Below are 22,118 nucleotides of genomic sequence, written 5' to 3'. Positions count from 1 at the left end.
GCAGAGACAAATGATCCACAAGCCTAAAATATTTACTATATGGCCCTTTAAGAAAAAGTCTGCTGGCTGGGCGCGATGGCTCATGCCTGTAATCCCAGCACTTTGGGAGGCCGAGGTGGGCGGATCACGAGGTCTGGAGCTCAAGACCAGTCTGGCCAACATAGTGAAACCCCATCTCTACTAAAAATACACAAAAAATTAGCCGGGTGTGGTGGTGTGCGCCTGTAATCCCAGTGTACTCAGGAGGCTGAGGCAGAAGAATCACGTGAACCCGGGAGGTGGAGGTTGCAGTAAGCCGAGATCGTGCCACTGCACTCCAGCCTGGGTGACAGAACGAGACTCCGCCTCAAAAAAAAGAGAAAAGAAAAATTCTGCCAACCCCTGGGGTCTGTATCGCTACCCGGGAGCAATTATGCATTTTGTTGGCGCTTTTGCTAGGAATTCTTCATCTTTTTCATACTACCAATCCCTTTGGCAATCTGGTGACGCCTATAGACCCCTTGCGTAATAGCAATTTTAAAGTAAAGCATAAACTAAATAAGGTAGAATTACAAAGGAAAACAATGACATGATAGTTATCAAAATATTAAAAACAATTTGTGATACATAATACTAGCACATGTTTCCTCATTATATAAGAAGATCTAGCAATAGACTTACTAAATCCCATACTTTCAAAGTATTGGTAAGGGTAATAGATTCAACAACTGAATAATGATCCAAAAATGTCTGTGATTTTCTTGATAACAAAGTCACATATGACATCCTAATATGTTTGTTGACTATATTCGTAAAAAATAAAAAAATTAAAAATGTCAATTGTGTACCAAGAAAAGCATGTTATTTTATCTGTTAAATTACCTTCAGCTTTTCTCTGTCCTCTTCAGTCAATTGATGTAATTCCATTTTTTGAAGGGCCTTTTCCGTCCACTCATCAATGACATTTTTTAAGTTAAAAAGTTTGTCCCACAAAGCTAGAGCTCGACCAAGATTTTCATAGTAATCTTCTGTCTTCTCATTTATCTACCATAATTTAAAAAGAGAAACAACATATGTAGCAGTAAAAAGTCTGAAAACCACTGTTTCAGCCAAACACTGTTTTAAAATAAAATTTTAGTTTACTATTACTGGATAATTTGCTTTATTCATCAACAAAAATTTGCTTTAACATATCATGTAGTTCCTTCTCTTAAAAAATAAAAATAAAACTTATCTGATTTGCTGTAGCCTATATGCAACTGAAATCAATAGTCTTCCTATGCAACTGAAATCAACATTCTTCCTAATTTCTTTTTTTTTTTTCTTTTGAGATGGAGTCTCACTCTGTCACCCAGGCTGGAGTGCAGTGGTGCCATCTTGGCTCACTGCAACTTCTGCCTCCTGGGTTCAAATGATTCTCCTGCCTCAGCCTCCCGTGTAGCTGAGATTACAGGCATGCACCACCATGCCCAGCTAATATTTGTATTTTTAGTAGAGACAGGATTCACCATGTTGGCCAGCCTGGTCTCGAACCCCTGACCTCAGGTGATCCACCCGTCTCAGCCTCCCAAAGTGCTACGATTACAGGTGTGAGCCACCATGCTGGGTCTAGTCTTCTTCATTTCTAAACCACATTTTTTTTGTTAAATGGTGCTTTTAAAAACCCAGATTAAAATATAATGCACATGAGTTCTTAGTTTGCAATTAATAAAAACTAGTAATATCATTACTACTCAACCAAAATTATATTAAATATGTACTTAAACATCAGTATACTGCATGAACAGGCAATATATTAATGAACTTATTTTTAAAAAGCCAAGTATGTATTTCTATATGTACAAGATGATGAACCCATCTGTTAGTAGTCCCAACTCTGGGGTTAAAATTAATTCCTAAGTTTTATATAATTTGAACATTTTTACAATGAGTATTTTTGAATCTTGAATTAAATAAAAATACTAAAGATACACCAAAATATTGATAATTTCAGTCAATGAAATTATCACTTACATCAAGCCATCTATCCACAATAATATTAGCCTCTTTTTCAAAAGGGGGCTCTTCAAAAGTTTTCATTTTATTGAGATAAAATTGTAGATTTTTGCAGATCTGGTTTATCTTGTCTACAACTTCTAAATGCTCATTAAATTCTTCTTTGACAATTTCAATCTGTAAAAAAGATATGAAAGTTATTTTTGATATACTGATATAGACAAACAGCTAAGAATCACAATTCTATTGTTGGATATTGAGCTTAAAAACAATATCCAACAAAGCATAATACCTTCTTACATTGTTCTTTTTTAAAGTAGGTTTTTATTGTCCCACTTTCTCAATGAAAAGTTTTTAGCATCCTAACCATTGGTTCAATGTTAATCCTATACTCAAATTTCCTCCCACTCTGCATGATGAAATTTTTACAGTGGTCTAAAACCATATTTCTTGTCCATGTGAAATAAGATTCTACCTGCCAAGAAAAGCATCTGCATTCAATGGCATTTAAAAAAAAAGACAGTCCCTACATCTGCCTAATAAGAATCATCTTTTTAATATCAAAGAACCTAAGCACTCATCTGAATAGACAGAACTCTAAGACATCTTGGATTCTAACTTTATCATTTCTAACATAAAAGGCAAAATGCTACTTTATCAGAATGAAAAACTCCAATCACTGGGAAACTAAGCAACATAATTCTAAATACAAGTCAAAGAGGAAGTCTCAAGAGAAATTTTTAAATACATAAAACAGAATGAAAATAAAACATGAAAACTTATATAGCACAGTTAAAGTACTGCTGAGAGGGAAATTTATAGCACTAAATGCATACATTAAAAATGAGGAAAAGTCTGAAATCAATAATCTAAATGACCACTTCAAGAATCTAAGAAGAAAATAAACCCAAAGCAAGCAAAAGGAAGGAAATAATAAAAATTAAAACAGACATCAATTAAGTTGAAAATACAAGAACATTAGGGGAAAAAAATCAATAAAGAGCTAGTTCTTTCAAAAGATCAGTAAAATTGATAAACTTTTAGAAAGACTGACAAAAGCAAAGAGAGAAGAAAGCAATACAGTACTAGGAATGAAATAGGGATACCACTATAGACACTGCAGACATTAAGCAGATAATAAGATAATGCTACAAATAACTTTACACACACAAATTTGAAAACTTAGAGGAAATGGACAGATACTTTGAAAAACACTACTGCAACTCATCCAATATTAAATACATAACGTGAATTGCCCTATTAATATTAAAGAAATTGAATGAATAATGTAGAAACTCCCCAAAAAGAAATCTACAGGTCTAGATGGTTTCACTAGAGAATGTGACCAAACATCTAAAAGAGATTTAACAGCAATTATGTACAATCTCTCCTGGAAAACTGAAGAGAAAGAAACACTCCCAATTAATTTTATGAAAGCCAGTTTTACAGTAACAAAAAAGAAACTACAGTATCTCTCAAGGATATTTACACAGAAATCCTTAACAAAATATTAGCAAATATAATTCAGCTATATATATATATATATATATATATATATATATATATGAGGAATTATATACCATGACCAAATAAGGTTTATTCCAGGAATGCAAGGCTAGTTTAATATCCAAAAATCAATCAATGTAACCCATCATTTTAACAAGCTAATGGAAATAAATTATATAATCATATCAGTTAATGCAGAAAAAGCACATAAAATGGTAAAACCGCTCTGAAAAACATTTTGACAGTTTCCTTAAAAAATAAACATGCAGGTCTGGCATGGTGGCTCACACCTGTAATCCCAGCACTTTGGGAGGCCGAGGCAGATCACAAGGCCAGGAGTTCGAGACCAGCCTGATCAATATGGTGAAATCCCGTCTCTACTAAAAATACAAACAAATTAGCTGGGTGTAGTGGCGTGCACCTGTAGTCCCAGCTACTCAGGAGGCTGAGACAGGAGAATTGCTTGAATCCAGGAGGCGGAGGCTGCAGTGAGCCGAGATCGTGCCATGGCACTCCAACCTGGGCAACAGAGCGAGACTCCATCAAAAACAAACAAACAAACAAAAAAACCCATGTAATTAACATATGACCCAGCAAGCACACTCCTGGACACACCCCTGAGAAATAAAAACTTATATTCACCAAAGACTCCTTCACAAATGTTTACAGCAGCTTTATTCATAATAGTCCAAAATTGGAAAGAACCCAGATGTCCTTCAGTGGGTGAATAGTTAAACTGTGACACATTTATACCATGGAATACTGCTCAGCAACAAAGAGGAACAAACTATCAATATATGGAAGAACCTGAATGAATCTCCACAGAAAAATGCTATGTGAAAATAGCCAATCCCAAAAAGTTACATACTATATAATTTCATTTATATAACATTTTTAAAATAATAAAATTATAGAAATAGAGACTATATTAGTGGTTATCAGGGATTAGAAGGGGTGGGAGGAGGAGGCAAGTGAATGGGGCTAGAAAATGACAATAACAAGAATCCTTGTGGTGACAAAAATGTTTTTTATCTTGACTGTGTTGATGTCAACATCCTGATTGTGATATTCTATAGTTTTACAAGATATTACCATTGGGGAAACTCAATACAGGATACCTGGGATCTCTTTGTATTATTTTTGTATGTGAGTCTACCATTATCTCAAAATAAAGGCTAATTTAAAAATTAATATTAAATAAAATCTTTAAAATGAAAAATCAATAACTGGGGAGGTCTGTCTTCTAACTAGATGCTGACTGATACACTGGCAGAGCTGAGATCAAAACCCGGGTCTTCGTTCTCCTGGTTCAGAACTCTGCACTGGAACACAATAAATGTTTGTCCACACAGATGGAACTAGAGGCCATTATCCTAAGAGAAATAACTCAGAAAGTCAAATGCCGCATGTTCCCACTTATAAGTGGGAGCTAAACAATGGGGGCACACGGACATATGGAGTGGAATAATAGGCCTTGGGGACTATAAAAGGTGAGACAGTGGGAGTGGGGTGAGGGCTGAAAATTTACCTATTGGGTACGATGTCCACTATTTGGGTGATAGGTTCCACTAAAAGCCCAGACTCCACCATTACACAATATATTCATGTAAGAAATTTGCACTTGTACTCCCTAAATACACACACACTAAAAAAATTAATGAGGAAAAAAATTTTTAAGCAAAAATGTTTGTTCAATTAAATTTAAAAAAATTCATTTAATTGATATACTTCATTTAATTGAACAAACTAAATTTTTTTGCCAGCAAAGAACTTTCTTGTTAAACTAGGACAAGCAGGGTGATGAGAAAAGAAAGGGCAAGAGAGTGTACTTGTAGCATTGGCAGAACTATGGGTTTTGTTTTACAGCGAATGGAAGGAGTAAAATAAAGGGAACTAGGCCCACTTTGACATTTCCAAACTTTAATAGTCTCCTAACATTCCAGCCTTCTAGTCTAACTTTTTGCACTTCTGTCTTTCATTAAAGAGAGTAGAACTTTGTCGCCATATCCTAGATAAACATCCAGATTACTACAGTTTTGAAGGACAAAAGTTCTCAGTGGTATCATATTCCAGGCACTGCTGCAAAGCAGGATAAAGATCCATGCTACAGAAATGGACTGTTTGTGAAGATAGTACCTATGTCATCACAAAATTAACTGAAAGTTATGTTAATAATTAGTACTAAAATCTGCTTTTTTAGACAGTTTTTTTAAAACCTGACAAAAGAATTAAACACTAGTGTATTAAAACTTCTATATCTTTCACAGAAAATAATAGATTATTTCAGGAAATATATGAAGTACCCATATACTAGAGGTACAATTCTCATGTTAATAAAATAAGGAAAGCCAGGACTGTTGTTTCTTAAAGGTAGTTATAATTATTTTATTAATTTTAAAAATACCTTTTGCAGTTGAGTAAGGAGTACAGACAAAGCAGAGTTAATTAATTTTTATTTCTGCTATATACACACTTCAAATATGTCTTCAGGGCAGGCAGTTTTACACAGTGATTGAAACAGTTAAATAACAAGTTTAACGTGGTGGATTAAATATATATGTTTGTCTCTGTTTTCTCCTCACATGCTACTTTAATAACAAAAGAATTTAAAATGGTACAAACCAACAAGCACACAGAGAACAGAGGATAATACTCTCAGGTAGAAGGTGAGAAGTTGGGAAGCTGGAAAGCTGAAAAATGAGTGGTAACTGACTCACCAAAACTAAAGCTGAAACCTTGGTCTAGGAGGAGATGGGGTAGTGGGGAGGGTGTAGAGAAGCAAAGAAGAAGCAAGGCCATTTGTGCCATAGAATCTCAAAAGGCTAGAAATGACTTCAAGGTAATCATTAAGGCAGAAACACAGTTAGCCACAAACAGAAAGACTGGATGACATTTTTTAAGAGAAACATATTTAGACTCTCAGGCCCTCCTTCACCTGGTTGAATGGACTCCCTCCATACCCACAGAGACTGACTTTCTGGGGAGGCTCTGGACTTGGGGCTGCCAAATACAGCTGAGGACAGAGGTGAGGTCCAGTTATGATAGCCACAGAGGAGCTAACGATGGCAGAAAGACCAAGACCTGGGCCTAGATTCCGATTACGGAGACTCACCCAGGAGAGGAGTCAGCTCTCTGGAGGTGACGAGAAGAAGTTTATTAGTCAGATAAATAACTTCTCTAGAAAGTATATAGTTATAAGGTTATACAGTTATGGGGTAGTGGGAAGAGCAGCAGACAGGCCACATGCAGCATGAGGCATCATAACTGACACTCATTAAAACAGGGCTAAGGAAGGGCGCCAGAAGTGAGGAGGATTTGCATGAACAAGAAAAGCTGCAAGTCAAGAGGGACTAGATATCTGGTCAGCATACAAGGGAGGGTCTCAAGATCTGTTGAATAAGGCACAGACTTTGATCCTAAAACAAGAGTACAAGGTAGGAGACTGCTATCGGGGACACGGCAGAAGGGTGGCTATGCGAACTGGGACACAAGCCCAAGAGGATCTGGTAAGGCTGAACATGCTGGATTCTCTAAGAGCCTAGGAAACCAGAGCTCTTTAAATCTACTGAAAGAGGACAGGATGCTTCTAGATCCCAACACGAGCCAAATCCAAAAGCTGCCTCCACCAGAGGGAACCATACAGGTTACATCTAAGCAACTGTGACTATCTGCTCATGGTCTTGACAGCTTTGATTAAGTCTGACAAGAAATCAGCTACACAGTCACATACTGTACAGCTGGTATCTAAACAGGGCTGCTTCCGACTGGCCAGCTCTAAGAAACTAAGTCTGAGAAAGTGGGTCCCAGACAAGGGCCATTCCTGACACTCTGGGTGTCATTTGAGCTTCAGGGTTAATAGTTCTAGATAAGGACTAAATTGTCCTATTTAAGCTTTCACTGATGCTGCTCTTAACAACTGGAAAGTTTAATAAAATTGCTTTCCAACCTCCAAGTATGTCAAGCAAACTACATTTCACATACTTTTGACACCCTGACAGCACTTTAGCTTAGTACTCATAAAATCAATAGAAAAAGGGCAGGTGTGGTGACTCATGCCTGTAATCCCAGAAATTTGGGAAGCAGAGGCGGGCAGATCACCTCAGGTCAGGAGTTTGAGACCAGCCTGGCCAACACGGCGAAACCCTGTCTCTACTAAAAATACAAAAATTAGTTGGGCATGGTGTTGCGCATCTGTAATCCCAGCTACTTGAAAGGCTGAGGCGGAAGAATCACGGAGACGGGAGGGGAGGGGAGAGGAGGGAAGAAAGAAACTTTCTAGTGTAGAGTCATATAGTGCAGTATAGTATATTCTTTTCTAACTATTCCATTCTTCTGCCACTCTGGTTGATAACCACATAAAACCATAGAAAATAATGACACCTAGTGTCCAAAAATATTACTCTTAGAATATAAACATAGATGGAGCAATGTGGTAATAAGCTTGCACATCTTCACAGAAAATCAGTAAATAAAAGCTATTTTTTCCTTACTCCACTAACAACAGAGAGGATTTTCCCACCGTCTTCCTTCTGTCAAGCTTGCAATGAAGGGTCAGTTTCCTTGTAAACAGAAAGTCAGCACAAAGGCTGTTACAACCTCACAGAGGTGGCAGCAGGGGTGAGCAGAAACACAGCCCCAACATCAAAACCCAAACAGAAGTGACCCACCATTAGCTTGGTGTCTATTTCTTTTTTCCAGCCCTGGTGATAAATACAACAAATTTTTAGATACTTGGTAAAATAGGGTCACTAGTAACTTCTTTTAAACGAAGTTTCGAAAAAGACTTCATCTATAATATCTCTTTACTACCAGGCCTGTCAGTGAGGTCGCTGGGCGGTTTTTTCTAATGGAAACTGGACTCACCTCTGCTATCCTTTTCTTCAGGTTTTCCTTTCCCATGTACGAAGCCTGCAGGGAGATGACACTCTCTTCTTTTTGAATCAAAGTTGTCAAGATGCTCTTAAAATTCTGATATTGTTTTAAGAGCTCCAAAACTCTTCCACATTGTTCAAGACTATGAATAGAAAAATATACAATAGCTTAATGTCCAAAAATAGCAAAACCATTCTTTCTCTTTGCAAGTATCCCACATAAATGATGAATAAGGTGTAAAGGACTTTTCCTCTTGATATGGTTCTTAATATTTTTTTACCAATTTAACCTAAGAATGATGGCACATTAATATATCTGGCAAATAGACAGCATAATCTGTGGATTAGTACTGTCACTAGGTGAACATTAAAAAGTTACCAGATGTAAGGTCTAGAAAGAAACACAAGATTCATCACCCTAAGGAATCAGCATCTCAATTTCATCATTAACCAAAAGACATCTCAGAAAACAGGGCCCCCTTAACATAACTCTGGCAGGTTATTTAAATATTAATTCAGCAAGTCACAGGGTGTTTATATATCTATTCTCTTTTTTTTTTTTTTTTTTGAGACAGAGTCTAGCTCTGGCACCCAAGCTAGAATGCAGTGGTGTGTGATCCTGGCTCACTGCAACCTCCGTCTCCTGGATTCAAGCAATTCTCCTGCCTCAGCTTCCCGAGTAGCTAGGATTACAAGCAAGTGCCACCATGCCTGGCTAATTTTTGTATTTTTAGTAGAGATGGGGTTTCATCATGTTGGCCGGGCTGGTCTTGAACTGCTGACCTCAGGTGATCCACCTGCCTTGGCCTCCCAAAGTGCTGGGATTATATATAGGTGTGAGCCACCACACCTGGCCTTTTATATATCTATTCTATTCATTCTGGATTTAGTCTTTTTTAAAATGTAAGGTAGTGAGAAAATGTGGCAGTTAGGACACCTGGTTTCTACTACAGCTGGGCACTGCTTAGTCTGAGACTCTGGATAAGTTACTTTAGCCTCTTTGAATCTCAATTCTTTCCTCAGTAAAATCAGAAGGTAGACTAGATCAAATACCACATAGTGGGTTCATCTTGACTCCTGTACACTCAGGTTCCAGTAGGAAACAGGAGGTGTACCCAAATGGAATTCTGAAGAGAGAATCAGAATTCTGAGAGCAAAATCAGGGGAAACTGCCAGAATCAGGGGAAACTGCCAGGGAGGCGGAGGCACACAGGGATTAACCCCCGCAAATAGGTCATGCCACTCAGCCTCTAGGAGAAAGCTGGGGAGACGCTCCGAGCCACACAGGAGGCTGCCGTCAGGTGGTGTCAGAACCACATGCAGAAACAAAGCGGGATGGTGAGACCACCTGGCCTCTCTTCTTCCCCTCTAATACCCCCCACTGCCTAACCCTGCTGGAACCGTCAGCCTGGGCAGTTCAGCCTGTAGGGATCACCCCCCCCACCACTCCCCACCCTCATGTAGATAGTAAGAGGGACGGACAGAGGATATTCCATGGAATGGACAACTGGATGCACAAGCAATCATATTAAAAAAACTGAATCCCTCCAAAGCAGTCTGGCAAATTAATAAATATTATCAAATATTTTTTAAAAATAAGAATTGCCAACTGGGACTGATAGGTAATGGTCTTCACAGTTTCAAAAATTTTTGCAACTAGCCCCGACTCTGCGGGAAACACAGCCGTTATTGACAGGCAACATCTCCCATTCAGGTAGGGGTGTGTGGTAAAGTAATGCTCCCAATTCCCAAAGATGTCCTGGGCCCAATACTTGGATCTTCTGAATGTTACCTTACAGGTTACCTCACAAGGCAAAAGGGACTTTGCAGAGGTGATTAAGCTAAGGATCTTAAACTACAGAGATTATCCAGGATTGCCCGTGTGGGCCTGGTGTAACCATAAGGGTCCTTCTGAGAGGGAGGCAGGGAGAGGTGTCAAAGGAGACATGATGACAGAACAGAGGGCAGAGACAGATCTGAAGATCCTGCGCTGCTGCTTTAAAGATGACAGGCCAAGGAATGTAGCAGGAGGCCTCTAGAATATGGAAAAGGCAAGGAAATGAATCTTGCCTAGAGCCTCCAGAAGGAACACAGCTTGATTTTTTTTTTTTTCCGAGACAGGGTCTTGCTCTGAAGTACAGTGGTGCAATCTCGGTTCACTGAAACCTCAACCTCCCAGGCTCAAGTGATGTTCCCACCTCAGCCTCCTGAGTAGCTGGGACTATAGGCAAATGCCAGCATGCAGGTTACTTTTTTTATGTTTTTTAGAGATGGGGTTTTGCCATGTTGGCCAGGCTGGTCTCGAACTCCTGACCTCAGGTGATCCGGCCACCACAGCCTCCCAAAGTGCTGGGATTACAGGCATGAGCCACCGTGTCCGGCCAATTTCTTTATATTTTGTAGAGGTGGGGTTTCACCATGTTGGCCAGGCTGGTCTCAAACACATAGGCTCAAGCAGTCCTCTCACTTCAGCCTCACAAAGTGCTGGGATTACAGGTGTGGGCCACCTCATGCAGCCTATTTTACCACTTCTGACCTCCAGAAGCATAAGGTAATAAATCCGTGTTCTTTTTAAGCCACTAAGTTCGTGGTGATTTGCTTGGTGATTTACAGCAATAGGAAACCAACCCAGTTGGGATGGTAATGAGCATAAACAGACCATACTGTGTATGTGTTATGCTTCGTGAAGAACCTCTTTGCTGCATTCTGGCTATAATCTACAATTCTAGGTCTCATCCCAGACACTGGCCCTGTGAACTTCCAGTGGGAAATCCTTATGTTTGCCCCTCCTTTGGGTCCACGGAGATGTGTTTTCAACCCAGAAGTTTGAAAAAGTTAGTTGTGCTACAGACAATTTTTCAGATTCAAGAAGGATTCTTTTTTTTTCCTTACCATTCGGTGACCAAGGCTTTGGTATTCTCCCACAAGACTACTGTATTTTGGCACTGTTGATTCACGGTTTTTTCTCTGTCATCTTTGAAATGTGGAAGAGAATTAGCCATTTCTTGTAAATGTCTCTTCTCTTCTTCATATTCATCTAGAACCTTATCCAGTCTGATTAATGATTTTTTCCTTGATTATGAATGAGAAAAAAGTTTGATAGTCAACTGTTAACCGTTGATTCAACACAAATATGGGTAACTTGGGGAGGCACACTAACTTTAATTTGTCCTCATGAGGTTAACGCCAAAATTACACATTCCTGTTACAGAGTTCAGGAGGCTCTTTGCATTTCCAGAATTTTTCTGATTTGTTTTTTTTTTGTTTTGTCTTATTTTGTTTTCCTGGAGACAGGGTCTTGCTCTGTTACCTACACTGAGTGCAGTGGCGCAATCTCAGCTCACTGCAGCCTCAACCTCCCAGGCTCAAGTGATCCTCCCACCTCAGTTTCCCGAATAGCTAGTACCACATGTGCGCACCAACATGCCTGGCTAATTTTTTATTTTTTGTAGAGATGGGGTCTATGTTGCCCAGGCTTGTCTCAAACTCCTGGACTCAAGCAATACCCCTGGCTCAGCTTCCCAAAGTGCTGGGATTACAGGTGTGAGCTACCATGCCTGGATGCATTTCCAGAATATTAATTTGGTGCTTTAAATAAATATAATAAATATACAAAACCATTAGCAGTAACATGTGTCTGTGATGAACACACTTGTATGTGTGCTTATGTAGGGGTAAGACAGCATGATATGGGAGAAGAGGAGAAGGTGAATGACCAAGAACTGCAGGATCCTAACGAAGGATGGGGCGGCCAAGGAGGAAGGAAAAGACAAGGGAAATCTTGCACTTCTCCTTTACGTACAAAAAGCTCTCCCTATCAAAAAGGAGTTATTTAAGGATAAAGTAATACTGGAGGGATGAACACCATTCACCTACATCTAAATTGCTAATCTTCTCACAGCCTCTACTTCCTAGCCTCCAGTTTTCTCTTCGATTCACTCCCATAAGGCTTTCATTCTCTACTGCCTACTGAAACAGCTGGCCTCCACATTGCAAAATCCCTGTTCCACTCTCAATTTTCACCTTGCTTCACTAGTCAGTACATTTAACACTTGGTCACTTCCTCCTTATTGAGATGCCTTCTTCAGGTAACCCCAGAAGTCTCTTGATTTTCATCCTACTGTACTGGCCTCTCCCTTCTCAGTTTCTTCGGCTGGTTCCCCCTCATCTTCCTGATCTCTCAATACGGAGTGCCCCCGAGTACGGATCCAACTTGGACCTCTTCTCTTGTTTATCTAAACTCACTCTCCTCGGAAATTTCATCCAGTCTCATAGCTTTAAACAGCCTTGTAAAATGATGAAAACTCTCAAATATATACCTCTAGCCCAGACCTCTCTCCTGATTCCTAATGCCATGTATTTTTAAGTGTCTTACTGATATTGCTGCTTGAATGTCTAATAAGTATCTTGAATATATCATTTCTAAAACTGAGCACACCCAGTCTTTCATTCAATACTGATAAATTTCATCCAACACTGATAAACTTTAGTCTTTTTCATCTCAGTTAATGGTAACTCAGTTCTTACTCACTGCTCAAGTTACCACTGACACAATGGACAATGAGATCCAAGAGCACTTGAACCCAGAGGAAGGTTCCAATGCTTAGAAGCATTCTTGACCCCAATATCTCTTTTACACCCCATGTCCATGTGTCAATAAATCATCTGGTCTCTATCTTCAAACTATATACAGAATCTCAACACTTTCTACCACATTACCACTGGTCCATGCCAGCTTCATCCCTACCAGGGATTACTACAATAGGTCAAACCAGACTTCCCATGTCTTCTCTCAACTCCTACAGCCTATTTTCAACACATCAGCCAGAGACAACAGGTTATGATGAAAACCAAGGCATTTCCCTCTGCTTAGAACCCTGCAATGACTTCCCATGTCACTTGAAGAACAAGCCAAAGTCATCAAACAGCCTAAAAGTTTCTGCATGAACTAAGCTACATCTCCCCCTCACTGCTGCACCTTCTCACCTCCTTGCCTTTCATCAAACACACCCAACCTTTGTACCTAACTGCTCCCTCTGCCTAGAAGGCTATTTCTCCAGGTTCAAGTGGCTTGCTCTTGCCTCTCATCTGATGCCAAGGCCACCTTCTCAGTGAGACCTTCCCTGATTACCCTGTTCAGTAGCAATCCCCTCCTCCTTCCTTACATAAAATTACTTTTTCTTTCTTTCTCTCTTTCTTTCTTTTCTTTGAGAGAGGGTCTTGCTGTGTCGCCCAGGATGGAGGGCAGTAGTGCAATCGCATGCTGTGGTGGGATACCCTAAGAAAGAAAGTCTCATTGAGCCTGAAGGTGTGAGCATTTCAGCGAGAAAGGCACACTTGCCTACACTGAGGGCTTGGTCATCTAAAGACCCTCAAGAGGCCACTGAGCCTGAGGAACTAAAGGTGTGCAGAGGAGGAGACAGAAAGTGAGGCAGATTTAGAAAAGGGGGAAGAGGCCAGGTGCGGTGGCTCACGCCTGTAATCCCAACACTTTGGGAGGTCAAAGCGGGTGGATTACCTGAGGTCACGAGTTCAAGACAAGCCTAGACAACATGGTGAAACCCCATCTCTACTAGAAATACAAAAATTAGCCAGGCATGGTGGTGCGTGCCTGTAATCCCAGCTACTAGGGGGGCTGAGGTAGGAGAATCACCTAAATCTGGGAGGCAGAGGTTGCAGTGAGCCAGGATCATGCCACTGCACCCCAGCCTGGGCAACAGAGCAAGACTCTGTCTCAAAAACAAACAAACAAACAAAAAACAACGATGGCTCACGCCTGTAATCCCGACACTTTAGGAGGCCAAGGCAGGTGGATCACGAGGTCAAGAGATCAAGACCATCCTGGCCAATATGGTGAAACCCCATCTCTACTTAAAAAAGAAAAAAAAAAAAATTAGCCAGGCGTGGTGGCACGCGCCTGTAGTCCCAGCTATTCAGGAGGCTGAGGCAGGGGAATCGCTTGAACCCAGGAGGCAGAGGTTGCAGTGAGCCAAGATCACACCACTGAACTCTAGCCTGGTGACAGAGCAAGACTCTCTCAAAAGAAAGGGAAAGGGGGTGGGGGAGGGGAGGGGAGGGGGAAAGAATTCCACAAAAGCAACTCTTGCTAACATTTTAGCTTTTGGAATTTGAAGGCCCTATTCCAAATGCTGGAATTAAAATGGCAGCAGGTATACAGAAGGCTGCCAACCTCAGTCTACTGCAACTCTGCTCCATCTCCTGAATCAACACTAACTTTAGATTGCCTCTTAAATTCAGTCTCCTGCCATTCCACTCAGTTCCCACCCTAATCCTGCTGGGAGGAGGAGGAGACCAAATAACAAAGGAAGAAGCAGGGACAAGATGTGGCACATGCATCTTCCACTACTGGTTTAATATCACAGCGTCGAGTCTGCCAGTCATCCGTCCTGAGGAGAACTCCACAGTAAACACACAGAAGTACAAGAGAATCGGAAGTAACTCATGTACAGTACTTTATGCATATCTGACTTCACCACTCCTTTGTCCATAAGATACACTTTAAAGAGGAAAAAAAATTATGCAACTTTTGTACAGGTACAAAACCAACAAAAAGGAAGTTTGCTTGAAAAGTCTACAGAAAAGAATGCTGAACACTGAATAGAGTGGGATGGAATAGAAGCAGAAAGACATAGGAAGAATTTCTTTCACCTAATAGAAGTGAAAATACAGAAAGGTGCCAGTCACCTTGGATGGAAATGGATGGACAATACTTACCGATGTTTCACAGCTGGAACAGTAGGATCCTTAAGACCAATTTTACTGATTTGACTCTGCACATCTTGAATATTTTTAAGGAGTTCATTATTTTTGAAAATACAAGCCTCTAGTAATTTGTTTTCCTCAGTGAATTCCTCCTGTACCCCATAGCCATGTGTCTCAGATAACTTTATTGAAAAAGCATCAAGCAGGTTTTCACAGGAGGTGTCTTCACCCCATTCAGCATCTTTAAAGCTCATATCAAGCATCTTCAAACATTTGTCCAAATGTTTGGCCTTGTCTTTCATCAGATGAATTTCTCCCTCTTTATTTTTTATTGTCAAAGTATTTTCTTGTGTCACCTGTGTATCTGAGGCTGAAAGGTCTGTAATGGGCTCAGCAGAGAATTTAGGTGTTCTGAGAGATGCCAAAAAGTCTTCCAGAGCTTTGAGAGTATCTTCACTCCTCTGCACCTTGTGGTTCATTTCTTCAAATTGTGTTTTGTATTTCAGTGTAATATTCTGCATTGCATGTAGATCAAATGGGTGTAACTCCTTTAATACAAAGTTGCCTGGCTCTTCTAAGTGATTACATATTTCAATCTGTTTTGCTATGGAATCTTGGATATTCTAAAATAAAGATAAGAAAAGCTAAAAAACTGAGGTGGAAAAAAGAAAGACTACATGTGAGAAACCAGCCCCAAACTGCATGACTAGATTTGATCTAGAAAAATGCTTTTGAGTTTAACAAAAGGTGACAGTTTCTACCTAAGGAAACATTTTAATTACAAATGATCAGTGTGCCAGCTGATGTTTCAATCCCAAAAAGAAAACAAGCACATAAATCTATTGCTTCAAAGTAAATAATTAGATATTAAACTGTTCAGAGAACAATTTTATAATCTGAAAAATGAACAAATATTTTTATTTAAGATGGGATTTAGAATAAGAAAACGGTAGAATATGGCATTTAAGCATGAGTCTCGTATGTTTAGGAATTCAGTCACTGAAGAAGGCATTCATAAACAAGGCTTCATTTTGAATTCAAAGAAAATACCTCATTATGTACTCCATGGTGCCCATCTTCAAATTTGCAAGGAATTAAAGAGTTAAGAAATAAAAAACAAGTCTAAATTACCGAAAAAAAAAATTGTCATGGCTTATACTCTTAATCTATGCTCTCATGAATAATTAAAAATCCATAAAGATTTATAAATCTCAGAAGACTAGATTATCCTGTAAATACACTGTGAGAACTTATATACTGACCCTCAGCTGTTGATAAATGCGATCAGCATCAATGAGATGAAATCCCTGGATGGCCATTTTATGGAGAGGCAGGTCCGAGCCACAGAGAAGAAGTGATGCCTTCTCTACAGGTAACACAAGCTGCAGTGCTGTCTCTAAAGATTCCATTCTGGGTGCAAGGTAAACCAGACATGAGGGGAAAACACAGCAGAAAGATATCCTATAAAACTGATTAACACAATTACTGAACTGAGAACAGAAAATAATTCTCCAATAAATAGACATACAATGATATACACATACACATTATCACATTAATACCTAAACCCGTCGATTCAAAATGCCAAAGAATGAATTGGTTGCTATATCCAAGTATTCTTTTATTTGTTCATCCATCTATCCATTTATTCATTCATTCATTCAACATACATTTATTTAGTAAGAGGCAGCAGAGCTAGGTTAACCATGACCCACTGGACCAGACAACTCCAACTGTTTCGGTATCATTAATGATTTCTCCTTTCATTCCAAAAAGCATCCCAATATCCAAGTATTCTTTTTTTTTCCTTTTTGTATTTTTAGTAGAGACAGTGTTTCACCATGTTGTCCAGGCTGGTCTCGAACTCCTGACCTCAAGTGATCCGCCTGCCTTGCCCTCCCAAAGTGCTGGGATTATGGGCAGGAGCCACCGTGCCTGGCCCCAAAGTATTCTTAGCAGTGTAATACATACCACACTGAATGGAAAATTGTTGTAAAACATACTAAGCCTTTCTCTCTCTTTTGAAATAAAAACAGAATTGTAACTTAACTTCACCTTGACAACTAAGAAACCTCATAATTATTTTAATTATGGAATAATTTGTTATATTTCCATATTACAAATATAATGGGGTCCAAAGAATAGGCTCTACTGATAATAAATTGAAACGTGTGACCACAGGTAAGTAATACATAGACTCTGAGCCTCAGTTTTTTCCTATCAATATAGGAATATATGCTGGGGATACAAAACCTATGTATACAAGGTCCTAATAACACTCTCATTTCAGAAATGAAGAGATCAATGCCCACAGAATTTATGTGACTTGGTCAAATTCATGCCCAAAAGAGACAGTGGAAAGACTGTGGCCTTTGAACTTTGGCAGACTTTAAGTTCTACTAAGTTTCTAGCTAGCAGTGTGGCCTGGTTATATTATTAATATTTAACCTCTCTGAGTATCAGTTTCCTTATCAGTAAAATGCAATCATAATGGTAGCCTCTCTTACTGTTGTTGTGACATCCAAATAAAATAACATACTTAGTATAGCAATAGTCTTGCTTAAAATGGCATTATGGGATTTAGTGAGTTTATTAGATTCATAGTTAATAGATCTCAGAATTTTACCTGGTATTAAGAGTCATCTGAAGCTCTCTTTCTCTTTCCTTTAGTGTGTCTCTTTCCTTAATTATAAAAGGCCTTTTTATGTCATTCACATGATTTTCTAACTTCAATGAAATAATTTCAAACTCTTTCCAGTAAGCATCAGTTTCATTTTTTATGACCTAGATGGAACACATAAATTAATTTATCAACTAATGGGGTTAACAGACACAATTACTCTGTTCTTAAAACATGAGACATTCACCAACTGTGGAAGCAAACACAATGTTTCACATGTAAATGTGCTTAAAAATACTTTCCAACCATCTACAAGTGAACTATCCTTTAGGGAACAATGACATTAACTGTGTTCTCAGAGGACCCATTCAGTGAAGTCAAGGGAGTCGACAAGGCAGCTTTCAAAGGTACCCAAACTCCCTTCCCCTAAGGTAATTACACAGAATACAATTCAGAAAAATACAGATACATGTAAGAACAGATATTCTGTTTTCTCTGGATAGGAAATCTTTGTTACCTTCTAAACTAAAAGAAAACTGAAGTGAACCAAACCTGTTTCTACCTAAATAAGAAGTAAATTAAATTAATTTATGGTTTATAATTAACATCTATAATTCTACACTATTCCAGCTCCTTATCTTGATTCTTTTTTTGGTAAGGCACTGCTATACAATACTACTGACAGATCAGCAATCAGCAGTATAATTTGTTCTTCACTTTACCCAAAGATTAGTATAGTTTTTCTAACCAACTCATTATTCAGTCACTGGAGAAACGTCTCAAGACAGTTGCTTAATTGTGATGAAAACATGCTAAATCCATCACTTAAGCAACAGGGATTTTAACATATAAATTTTGCTTATTCAGATGAAAAATGGAGAGCAGCCAGATGGTAGAGTGACTGAGACCTGGTATAATAAGATAAAAGAAACTAGAAAACATGGAAGGATGTTGTAGGAACTACCTATGGCCCTCCATCTGTGAGGGTTCCCTCTAATGCACTCAGGGCGTGCATCAAGAATGATGCACTGCAATGCACAGATCATCTTTCAAATAGGAAAGATATTATTTGTAGAAGTTGTGATTTGTGTGCCAACCACTAATAGATTGCTTCTTTCTGTTGTTTCTGAGTCAACTGCAATAACTTCCACTGAAGGCTTTTTAGGAGGAGAATCCATCATTTAGAGTGAAAACTCCCTCCGCTACCCTAAATGCCCAACTAAGACAGTTAGCAATCACTGTACAGCAATTTTAGACAATGTGATAATTTGGTAAAGATGATGAAGGTCTGAAACAAACATTCAGAGTCACTGGCTGGTTAACTTTGGAGCAACCCAGGAGCAGGATGAAATTCCCTTCAAACACATTGTTTTTGATCAATTCCCTTGAAGCCTGAAGCATAAAAAGAAATAAATAAACAAAAACTATTCAAGCCACAATATCTGGAGTACCAGATTAGAATATAAGCAGTAAATCAAGACCCTAAACCAAAGCCTTTCCTGGGGTTGGTACTTGAAAGAAAATCGCTTTATGGACTAGGGTGACACTAGAAATGCAATCCAGCAAAGAGAGTTCTTTGGAAACATTTAGCATATTGACCTCAACAGAAAAGGAGATGTCCAGACTCACAGTGGTACTATTTTCTAATAAACAAGATAATCAGAGAAATAATATTTTTGGTAATTACCTGTAGATCTGTCAGTTTAGCCTGCAGACAAGAACTACTCCTGTCCTCTTCACTAGAGAAACCAGAAGTAATCCTGAATTCGTTGTTTTGCAGGTAGTGTTCAAGAATATCTCTGTATGTATCATACCTGGGCAAAATGAAATGCAACATCACAATAGTTAATTTTTAAAATAACACAGGCCAAGCACAGTGGCTCACACCTGTAATCTTAGCACTTTGGGAGGCCAAGGCGAGTGGACTGCCTGAGGTCAGGAGTTCGAGACCAGCCTGGCCAACATGGTGAAACCTCATCTCTACTAAAACTACAAAAAATTAGCTGGGCATGATGGCGGGTGCCTATAATCTCAGCTACTCAGGAGGCTGAGGCAGGAGAATCACTTGATCCCGGGAGGCGGAGGCTGCAGCAAGCCAAGATGGTGCCACTGCACTCCAGCCTGGGCGACAGAATGATACTCTGTCCCAAAATATTAAAAATAAAATAACACAAAGATAAACAAAAAATAAGAAAAATAAAATAACACAAAGAAATATTTTAAAATTACTGTCAACTGCGTGTGAGGAAATACCACAGAATTTCTGTTTAAATTACTGGATCACATGCAAAATGATGACTAAATGAAAATAAAACTTTTAAAAAGTATAACATGTTTGCATCGATGAAAGACTTTTGGTGGATTTTCCAGTTGTTTAAAAAGAGTTTACCTCTCTAGTAAACTATTTATAGATGCACTGTAATCCTTTTCCATAATGCTTTCTTCTTGTGGAGGCTTTAACTCTGATGCCAGGCTAAACTTCATAGTGGGTTCCATTGCCTAAGGGAATATGCAAAATAGTAAACAAAATATCTTAAATATACTTTTTATCTGGAAAAGATAAATGCTTATGTTCAAAAATGTATCATTGATTCTTTACACCTCAAACCAGGAGATAATACAATTTTTTTGAGATGTCTCAGCTCAAAGAAAAGTCTTTCCGTAGGACAGAGGAGAGTCTCACCTTCTAACTGGTATGGCAGCATGGTAAAGGAAGACTCCCAGCCCCAAAATGCTATTTCTGCCTGAGACTCCATACCCATAGTCAAAAGTAGACAGAAGCCTACCATGCAGGAGCAGACCTCTAAAAACAAATCCACCTCACCTCATTCCTTCCTCCACATGCTCTGATTGACAGTCTGGACTGTAATATACAGTAAATACCAAATTATCTAGACTTCAGGAATTTAGAAAATTCAATTCCCACAGAAAATGAAATACATTATAATGCAGCAGAAGAAAAGGCAAATGATAAATGAACTTGTTCATCTCAATGAAATGGAAACATCTGTACAGGTCAAGCTCAACCTCTTCTACCCTCAATAACAATGTACACAGATAATCAGTATTCATAATGGTTCAAAAGAGTCTCTGCTTGAAAGAACTATTTGTATACTCAGAGGAAGATTAGGTTATGCTTGCTATAGCTTTGGTTAGTTGCATTCTCCTTTGAAAATCAGTCTTTTGCATTGTGTAAGTGGAAATTCTCCACTGATAAAAACAATCGGATAATTAAAACCAACACCTAATTAATGAGAAGTGAATTATTGTACACTTGGTCTTTTACTTTGGGTTTACTTCTAAAATACATTATCCACATTTAACACCTTTTCAGTTGATGGCTGATTATCTGATTTTGCAAATGGTGCCTCATTGTGGGGATCCCCTCCTCTATTCTCAGATGTGGTGATGGTCCCCCTAGAAAGGAATCAAAATTGCATGTTTAAAAGAGAGTAAGAAAAATGAAACCTAAACAAGCATGACTAACGCTTAATGTCATTTGATTGTGCAAAAGGCATCGTTTTATCCTGAAGGGTAGCTATTCTTATGAAGTACTAACTCGTTTTTCGACGTGCCTCCCGCTGTGGGCTGCAGTGTCATATGAATCTCGGAAGCACATTTCAGAAGTCTTTCTATCTTTTGTTCATAATCTTTGAGTAGTCTCTTCACTTCTTGTTGACTCTTCTGTGAAGGCAGCTCTTCACACAGCTCCCTCAGGACTTCCATGTGGTGATTAAGCTGGTACAGGCAGCCTTCCTCAGAAAAGCAGGCCTAATTGAAGAAATAAAGCAGGAAATGTGCTTCCGATGAGTTTACATGATTATTCCATAAGGACTAGAAACTAACAGATGTGTGTGGTTTTAACAATGCGTTCTTGTATAGGCCATCTATGTGCTATGACAATAGGCGCTGGAGAAAAAAAGATGAGAGAGTCAGCCCTAAAGGAATTTTCGGTTCAGTAACCTAGACAGACAAAGAACCAGCACAGAGTGTGCTAAGTGTTATGATAGAGCCTACCTGCCTGAAGGAGTCAGAGAAAGCTTGCCTCACAAGAGGGAAGCATCTGAGCTATATGTGAAAGAAATAAGGACAAGTTCTCCAAGTAAAAGGGGAGAGACGTTATTTCTAGCAGAAGGACCACTAAGAGGACGAAAAGCACGAAGATAATGAAAAGCACCAGATGTCTCAAAGGACCAGTACTCCAGTGGGGCTGGAGTGCACGGCACAGCAGGAGGGATGCTAAAGGGGTTTCCTGGGCCAGGCTGTGAAGGAACTAAGCGGCCTTCTAAGATGCCTGGAATTGTCCTGGGGGTATGGGGAACTGGTGACGTAGGAGTTGTGGCTCAAAAGGACAACTCTGGTGCTGGTATGGAAGATGAGATGAAGCAACCATCATCATTCTGAGAAAAGAACCCCGGCTTAGG

At 39.2% G+C, this 22,118-nt stretch overlaps 1 protein-coding gene across 13 annotated transcripts in view; it reads right to left on the bottom strand.

The window, feature by feature from the left end:
- SYNE2 (spectrin repeat containing nuclear envelope protein 2) overlaps positions 1 to 22,118 on the bottom strand; it is a 368,208-nt gene that overhangs the window by 202,320 nt on the left and 143,770 nt on the right. For all 13 annotated transcript variants that reach the window (XM_054530190.2, XM_054530185.2, XM_054530188.2 and 10 more), the window contains 11 exons: positions 21,254 to 21,465; positions 21,021 to 21,111; positions 20,084 to 20,193; positions 19,382 to 19,508; positions 17,701 to 17,858; positions 16,337 to 16,484; positions 15,087 to 15,697; positions 11,244 to 11,423; positions 8,344 to 8,494; positions 1,993 to 2,151; positions 862 to 1,023 (listed from right to left, as the gene is read on the bottom strand). In XM_054530190.2, coding sequence (XP_054386165.2) covers positions 862 to 1,023; positions 1,993 to 2,151; positions 8,344 to 8,494; positions 11,244 to 11,423; positions 15,087 to 15,697; positions 16,337 to 16,484; positions 17,701 to 17,858; positions 19,382 to 19,508; positions 20,084 to 20,193; positions 21,021 to 21,111; positions 21,254 to 21,465 — 2,109 coding nt within the window. The remainder of the gene's footprint in view (positions 1 to 861; positions 1,024 to 1,992; positions 2,152 to 8,343; positions 8,495 to 11,243; positions 11,424 to 15,086; positions 15,698 to 16,336; positions 16,485 to 17,700; positions 17,859 to 19,381; positions 19,509 to 20,083; positions 20,194 to 21,020; positions 21,112 to 21,253; positions 21,466 to 22,118) is intronic.

Source organism: Pongo abelii, chromosome 15, assembly GCF_028885655.2.
Source record: "Pongo abelii isolate AG06213 chromosome 15, NHGRI_mPonAbe1-v2.0_pri, whole genome shotgun sequence".
Lineage (NCBI taxonomy): Eukaryota > Metazoa > Chordata > Mammalia > Primates > Hominidae > Pongo > Pongo abelii.
This window is presented reverse-complemented; position numbering and strand designations above follow the sequence as displayed.